This window comes from Lolium perenne, chromosome 2, assembly GCF_019359855.2.
Source record: "Lolium perenne isolate Kyuss_39 chromosome 2, Kyuss_2.0, whole genome shotgun sequence".
Taxonomy (NCBI): Eukaryota; Viridiplantae; Streptophyta; class Magnoliopsida; order Poales; family Poaceae; genus Lolium; species Lolium perenne.
The window spans coordinates 23,059,328-23,068,083 of record NC_067245.2 but is presented as its reverse complement, the minus strand read 5'-3'; the positions used below and the strand labels follow the sequence as shown (position 1 = coordinate 23,068,083).

General features: G+C 42.4%; 1 protein-coding gene across 1 annotated transcript; it reads right to left on the bottom strand.

Annotated features, from left to right (window-relative positions):
• Window positions 1–697: 697 nt before the first annotated feature.
• On the bottom strand, window positions 698–2,883 carry LOC127331468 (NAC domain-containing protein 58). Its single transcript, XM_051357647.2, has 3 exons — window positions 2,544–2,883; window positions 2,143–2,456; window positions 698–1,635 (listed from the first exon to the last, which is right to left on the bottom strand). The coding sequence occupies exons 1-3, from the start codon at window positions 2,722–2,724 to the stop codon at window positions 1,063–1,065; spliced, it is 1,068 nt and encodes a 355-aa protein (XP_051213607.1). The 5' UTR covers window positions 2,725–2,883; the 3' UTR covers window positions 698–1,062.
• Between the last annotated feature and the right edge of the window lie 5,873 nt (window positions 2,884–8,756).

The window sequence follows — 8,756 nt, the reverse complement described above, 5'->3', positions numbered from 1 at the left end:
TTTTATTCTTTCATATGTGTCTCATCGTTCAGATCTTTTAATGTTATGATGAAGTGCACACAAGCACACATTATCGCCTAATCAAGGAAAAATGATTTTGAATTTTCCAAAGAAAACTATGTGTGTATATTATACAATTTGCTTGTAGATGCCATTGTTTTCCAATGAAAAATATGAAATATCTTCACAAAGTGCTGAAACATTTAGATGTGCAATTTTCTCTAGTAAAATCTTTAAAACTTTGGGTAGCACTGTGTTGTGGTGCCAACATATGTTTTATTTTGAATTTTCGTATTCGAGCGTGAATTTAATACACACACACACACATGTTTTGTGGTATCATCTCCAAATTTGTGACATTATTTGCTTCGTGACATTAATAATGTTTTGTAGTATCATCTCCAAATTGACGCGCCCCTCACACTGTGTACATGATTGATTTTTCAATAATAGAATAGTAAATAACTAGTTCTACAATTTGATATGTGTTCCTTTTCTTTCACCTGTATTATATTTTCTCTACACATTATTGTGTATCCAAGTACTTTTGTTCTTTCATATGTGTCTCAAGGGTCAGATCTTTTAATGTTATATGATGAAGTGCACACAAGCACACACTCTAGCCTAACCAGGGAAAACAGTTTTGAATTTTCCATAGAAAACTATATGCATAAGAATTTGTCAGTAGCCACAGTGATTTTCCAATGAAAAATGAAATATCTCCAGAAAGTGCTAAAACATATAGATGTGCAACTTTCTCTAAGTAACATCTGCAAAAGTTTGGATAGGGCCGTGTTGTGGTGCCAAAATATGTTTTGTGTTGACTTTTCATATTCTAAACACATTATTTGCTTCCTGATTTTTTTGATGTGTCGTAGTATCATCTCCAAATTCATGCGCCCGTCACTGTCTACATGCCAGGTTTTTTCAATAATAGAATACTTAGTAAATATAATTAGTTCTACTACACCATATCATCTATCTTAAAATCTCGATAGCATCTGCAAGATTTGCTGTTGTCGCCGCGCGTGCAGGCCAAATCAAGTTGATTAATTACACAGCTCAGAACTGAGGAAGCATCTGATGGTTAAGCCCGCCCAGCACCGCCGAAGCCGGCTGCAAGCCGCGCGCCGACTGCGGCGGCGCATCGAAGCAGGACCCCTTGAGCCGCTTGGCCGACGACTGGTGGGCGCACTCTTCCGGGCTCGCTGCCTCGCGTTTCCCCGTGCTGCCGGCCGGTGACGACGACGGCGGCGCGTAGTAGGACGGCTCCACGCGGTGGACCGAGCTGTCGCCTTCTACGGAGAGGAGCTGGTTCAGGGATGGATGGACGGCGAGGTGCTCGGCCTCGGTGTCGAACATCTGGGCGAACGCGTAGTCGTCGAAGAGGTCGGAGATTGGCGGGATCGTCGGGAGCCTCCCGGCGTGCTGCTGCTGCTGCATGATCATGGGTCTGCAGGTACTGCTGCTATTGGACTGCGTGTAGAACCCGGTAGCCTCGTCGAAGCTGCCGCCGCCTCCGCCGGAGAGGTCGTCGTGGTCGACCATGTGGTCGTAGTCGATGAGGGGCGGCGCCATCATCGGCGAGGCCATGCCCGTCTTCTTGTAGATCCGGCACAGCACCCAGTCATCCAGCTGCACACACAATAAGGCGCGCAACATATCAGCATCATACACGTATACGTGCCGCCATGGCCGTCCCTGTCGAAAGCTACTGATCTTGACAAATCAGGGACTGCACACGCACGCCATGCCGCTAGCTAACGCATCAATCGCAAAGCAAACGAATTGCTAGCTAGTTACATCAAAGCGGCACAAGAAAAGCAAAGCATCTCTCTCGCGTTCGCTCGCAAGCTATCATGTAGTGGTACGATTGATGTGATGTTAATTAGCCGGCCCATGAATTTGTTCAAAAAATAGCTTGAATTAGATAGAAAAGGGCAATTTGGTCATCAAAACGAGATCGACAACCGATCGACGTTGCAACGGCACGGCCGGTGCAACAGAGCATGGGGCGGCGCGAAGAGAATATCATAAGGATAGCATTCATGCGAGCCGCGTGCATGACCGCACGAACGCACGGTTACTAACGAAACGAACGGATGCAAGTGGTGTCATAGGCTCATGGCACGGTCGACGTACCCTCATGGAGACGTTGCGGAACTTGACTGGCCTGTAGGTGTTGACTGCGGCGGCGAGCGGGTCGGCGGCGGCGAGGCGGTACTCGTGCATGATCCAGCTGGTCTTGGTGCCCTTGGGCGGGCGGCCCTTGTAGAAGACGAGCGCCTTCTTGACGCCGACGCTCTGCCCCGTGGCGCCGTCGTGGATGGGCTTGTCGGTGCCGGTGGCCTTCCAGTAGCCGGAGCCGGCGGCGCGGTTGGGGCGGATGCCGTTGGGATACTTGCGGTCCCGAGGGCTGAAGAAGTACCACTCGTTGTCGCCGTACACCGCCTGGGCTGCAGTTTCAGTCGGCATGGATGATCGTGAGCGAGCGTGTATGGTGCTGTGCAGATAGATCAGTAGGGACGGATAAGCGAGCTTACAGGGGAGGTCCCATGGATCGAACTTGTAGATGTCGACGTCGGCGATGATGGGGACGGGGCACTGCGCGGAGGCGGCGCGGTTGCGGAGGTAGTGGAGGATGAGCTCCTCGTCCGTCGGGTGGAACCGGAACCCCGGCGGCAGCGTCGTCGCCGCCGCACCGTGCCCGTGCGCCGTCGACATGATCGATCACCAGCCAAGTACTCACACACCTTCCGCAGTTCTGTTCAGCTAGCTAGCTAGCTACGATCGACAGGACCAGAAGATGATGAAGAAGAGCTCGATCACAGCTGGAAGTATGAGAATCTATATCACAGCTCGAGAAATGGCGGGGCTCCGTAGGGACGGGAGGGGCGCTTTATATGCACCACGGTATCTTGTCCGTTAGCGCCGCGGCGCACGGCCGGGTGGCAAGGCCCTGTTATTATCGGGTTTCTACAGGGGGCAAAACCGGCACGGGTCGCGTCCCGCCGGCCGATTCGTTATTCCTCGCGTCCGGCGTGACACTCCGCGTGGGGGGCTCGTGGCGTCAGCGAGTCCGTCGGGGCCGTGAGGGCGTGCGCCCCTTTTGCGTCGATGAGCTGCGCAACCGTATCTAGTAGCCGCCCTCACTGCTCATCAATCTCATGTGATATCTCATATCTCCGCCTACAACATCAGCTCATAGTTGTGCAACTGTGCAAGTGCCAGTGTGTGTCTGTGTGGTGTGGAATGTTTCTTGCACAACGTACCGGCCCGATGAGATGTGCGTGGTTTGTTCCGTGCATGCATGCGTGCGCGCCCTGCGTTTCTCTTGTCGTCCGAGCCGCTGATTTTTTGGGAACCAGGTTGATATTTCTTTTGTCGTCGTTCAGAGGATTTTATTTTTCCTTTTCGATTTGAGGGTGTTGATTTTTTACTAAGTTTATAAGATTTATTTACCAGAACGGAGGTAGCATCATTTGCACCATGGAGAGGACTAAAGTATCGCATCAGTTATCCTGGATATAGTGGGACAAAATCGAGTAGACGTGCCAAGAAACTCGAGGAAACCTTATCGCCTCTCGCAAACTGTAGAATCTCAAGGGACACGACATCCGGCTCTTCCGAACAATCGGTAAAGGTAGAGAATACAACAACTACAAGAGTCGTTTGATAACAAAGAATGTGTTATTTTTCTTTCTATACGGAGCATTACTCCTGGTTCCACTATCATCAGATAACGGAACAAGGTATCATCCAGCCTACAACCAAACCCCAAATGGAGAAAGAACAAGAAGATAGAAAATCAAAAATAACAGCTTCCAACTAGAGGCTACTACCTAAAACCCTCCGAGGTTTTGAACCCCAGGGAAGCGGGGAGGCAAATGTTAAACACACCTAGCGTTTTTAACATGCAATAACCTCCATAGACAAACCAGATCAACATTTAAAAGGAACCCTGCCAAAATGCACAACAAAAAGTTCTAGAGACCAAACAAGTAGACAGAGAACTAGTTTATAATTCGCTATATTTTCTGAATCCTAGGATATGCAAGTCCTGTTCCGACATCGAGGGGAATCACCAGCAACATCCTGCGACGATCCTCCCTTGTCAGCAGCAAAACTTCAACGAACTCAAATATCACCAACTTGCTCAGGCGCCAGACTTGACGTATCTTCAATCCTCAATGTCCCACGAGCGGTAGAAGAAGTTTGAATTGACAACGCCTGTTTCTGAAGAGTTTGCGCACCTGCTAAGATATCATCCTTATCAACACCCAGTTTATCAGACCAATATCTAAAAAACGCACATGCATAGCAGATAATCTCAGCATGATTCCTAATCAACTTATAATCAAAATCAGTTCTATTCCTCAGTTTTCAAAGTGCCCAGCATAGAGCTGCAACCCCCACCACATGCAAATTAGTTTTACCAGGGACGCACCTTGCAATCCATAAAAATTATTGTGTAAAATTACTAGGTCTAGATGTAGCGGAAATTCAATTCGGCTCCCGGGTGCGTATGCTCCCTCTACCAACAAAACATATTTCGAAGTGTGAAAAAATTTTGACAAAAAATTCTACATGTACATCTCCATAATATATGTGTATGCGTCAAGTTTCACGAAAAAATAATATTTTTTGTGGCCTATGTAAAAAAGAGAAAACTTATCCTGTGAAAAGTATTGTTTTCAGCACATATTTTTGTCTTTTTTACACACGTCACATGATAAGTTCATTTTTTATGAAACGACTTTGTGAGCGCGTAGCACGTGAAGATGTACGTGCGAATTTTTTGTTTCAATTTTTTTGAAATTTAAAATATGTGTAAGATACATTTCAAAATATAGGGAGCATATGATCCCATGTTCCAAAACACCATTTGGATGTAGCTCTTATTGTTTTACTTACAATGCTCCACATATATTTAGTCGCTGAGCATATGAATTGTTTTCGGTTCATCAGAGAACCTACATATCACATCCACTTGCCAACCTCTTCTAGTCATGTTATCTTTTGTTGCAATAGAGTTAATGCAAATCAACCATATATAGCCAGATTGTAATATTTGGTGGGATTTTAGCTCTAAAGCTTCTCTTTCTTAGATGAGCATGAAGCTTACAATAAATATACTCCTAATTTAGTCAACCTCCAAACTGTTTTATCCTTCCCCTCACCCAAGGGGCAAGTTAAAATTTATCCCTCATACTTTTTAACTTTTGTTGTTTCGGCTCATTAAACCGTCTCCTAAAAGTGAACTTCCAGTTTAAATCACAAGCTTCAAATACCGATAATTTATGTTCATTACAAATCTCAAAAATACCGGGAAATAAAGTTTTAAGATGATGAGATGTGCACCAAGCATCATCCCCAAACGTAGTTGCTTACCCATTGCCCACTCTCATATGTCTATTTTCCAAATACAAGTATCTTACTTAAAACAAATCAGCCCAACAAGCAGAACCACTTTGTCTATGTTGAACCAAAGCAATGGGTCTATGTTGCAGGTACTTAGCTTGAATAATATCTTGCCACAACTCCTCGTCATTCTCAACTTTCTGCACCATTTTACACAACATACTAACATTCATTTTATCTAGGTTTTTAATTGTCAGAGCTCCTCTATCTTTCGGTTTACAAATAAGTTTTCGTTTTATCAAATGATACATCCTAATAGAATGCCCTCCCTGCTAGAAAACCTTCTCTAAAGTTTTAGCAACTTCTCACTAAAAGTCGGAGGGAACCTAAACAAAGACATGTAATACATGTAAATTCCATTTGAAGAAGAGTCAATTAAAACTTTCCTGCCAGCCAAGGACATGGATCCTCCTTGCCAACCATCCAAATGTTTGAAGCTTCTTTCTTCAATGAATTTCAAATCCTTAATTCTAATTCTAGACCCACTCACTTGAGCACCTAAATATCTCATGGGCCACCAGCCAATCTGGCAGTTTAAAACCTCAGCGTACTGTTCAAGTTGAAGGCTGTCTTCTAAAACCAACATCCCTTCACTTTTCTAAAAATTAATTTTCAATCCAACCATTTCCTCAAATAGGTATAAACTATTTTTAACATTTATAGCCATATCCCAGTTATCTTGAAACATCACTACAATATCATCAGCATATTGGAGACTGCAAATCTCATTCTCAATTATATGTGGGACCAACTCTTTAATTAGACCACTATTTTTGGCATTTATAAAAATTCTAGCAATAACATATCCAACATCATTAAAGAGAAGAGGGGAAATGGGGGCCCCGTCTGACATCTTTAAAAATACCAAATTTTCTTCCCAAAGATCCATTTACTTTAACACATAAAGTTCTTCAAACTACTAGTTTTTCCTCATAACACACCAAGTCACTAAACCCACTGAGCTCTGAACTTTTAAGCAAGAAATACGAATTGATTTTTCCATAAGCTTTATCAAAGTCAATTTTGAACACCACACCCTGTTTTTTCTTCTTCTTTTTACCTTGATGAAAAATTACATGCAAAGACATCACTCCATCCATGATGTTTCTACCCCTAATAAAAGCATTTTGGCAAGACATCACGGTTTTACCAGTAGCAGGGTCAAACCTAATTGACAACACTTAGAAAAATCTTAAAGAAAACATTCAATAAACAAATAGGTCAAAATAAATGGATCATGTCAGCACCAATTTTTTTTAGGGATGAGGATAATCACTCCAATGTTTACTCTAGTAAGATCAAGTCTACCAACATGAAATTCAGCAAACTAATGTACCAAATCATTTTTAATAATAGTCCAACAAGAGTTAAAAAATTAAGCGCAGCCCATCAGGGCCAATTGCTTTATTTTTCTACATGTGAAAAATAATGTATTTTATTTCCTCTCCCTCAAACGGTCTACAAAGTTCCATTTTTTCAACCACAGTAAGATTTTATTCTTCCATCCATAAATCAAGATAAAGCTGTTGAGAACAATTATTATCATGGCCAAACAAACTCTCATAGTACCCTATAGCATGCTCCAAAATGTCTATATCCCCTACTATTTTATTATCTTGTGAAATAAGTCTAAATATTGTACTTTTTCTTTCCCTGCCATTTGCCACCCTATGAAAGTATTCAATATTATTATCCCCTTTCAACAACCAATTGTCACTAGATCTACCGAACCAAAAGGGTCATCGGCTTCATACAGGCATAATTATTCCTTATGAAGATTTGATCTAAGCAGTAAATCTGCAGAGGATAAAGTTTGGATTTCCTCCAAAATTTCTAGATCTTTTAACTATAGAAGAATTACCTTTTTCCCTTTTAACTTCTTACCTCTCGTATTGATGCCCCATCCTTTCAAAGAATTCTTCACATTTTAGAACATCAAAACGAAACAACTTAGGGAGTGTTTTCCCCTTACAGTAGTTAGCCAAGAAATTTGAACTCTATCATAAAAGTCGGTCTCTTTCTTCCAAAAAAAAATCACATCTAAAAGTAGAAGTAGGTTTTGATTGCTCATTATTCAAACTTAGAATCAAAGGACTATGGTCAGAGCAATATCTTACCACCTTTTGACCCATAGCTAGAGGGTCTTCCCACCCCTTAGAAACCAACACTCCATCTAGTTTTTCTAGTGTAGGCTTCAAATGATTGTTAGACCAAGTGAAAAGACCCATAGTAATCACAATTTCTCTCAACTTATAAATATCAATTATAGAGTTAAACAAATCATTATGTCTATTACCATTGAAATCCTTGTTCGATCTTTTCAGAAGCAAACTTCAAAAATGTTAAAGCCCCCTAACATCAGAGGTAGTCTTTGGTCATAACAAACTTCAACCAATTCAGTTAGGAGCATATCTTTTTATCAGACTCTTGTGCAGCTAGTTTTATATGGAACAAACCTATCGAAAAATTTATAACAATAAACGTATCCAAATTAATGCCGCATAAAATTCCTTAAGATTTACCCCCTTGAAGGCAACCAATGCTACTTGAAATTGTGATGGTGTTTCAGTGATGGCGCCAGACAATCTTGTTGGCAGTTGTTGTGGAAGCGGTTGGGAAACCGCAAGAGAAAGGTGTGATGAGCACAGCAATAAGTTTTCTCTCAGTACAAAACCAAGGTTTAATCGACCAGTAGGAGAAAGACGTGACTTCTGAAGGTGTTGCTCGCTGACTAGTGGCAGGCGCACTACCGGTGTCAGCAACAACGTGGAACCTTCACACAACACAACCAAAGTACTTTGCCCCAACTTGCAGTGAGGTTGTCAGTCTCACCGGTTTGTTTAACACAAAGGATTAGACGTATCAAGTGGAAAGAGATGTTTCTAGAAAGTAAACAGAACATGATTGCAGTAGAATTTATCAGTAAAGAAAATATGACCGGGGTCCACAGTTTACTAGAGGTGTCTCTCCATGAAGATAAACAGCATGTTGGGTGAACAAATTACAGCTGGGCAATTGATAGAATATCGACCAATACATGACAAGATGATTACTATGAGAGTTGATATGGGCATTACAACATAATACATAGACCATAATCCAACTATGTATATGACTAATAATCCACCTTCAGGTTAGCGTCCGCACCCCTATCAGTATTAAGTTGCAAGCAACAGACTATCGCATTAAGCAATGTGTGTAAAGTAAACAATAGAATTACCCTCGGATAAAAATTGTTGTTTTCTCCCTAGTAGCAACAACACATCTACAATCTTAGAAGTCAAACGTCACTCTCCTAGAAAACTAGAGGCATCAACCTACTATCGAGCATAAAT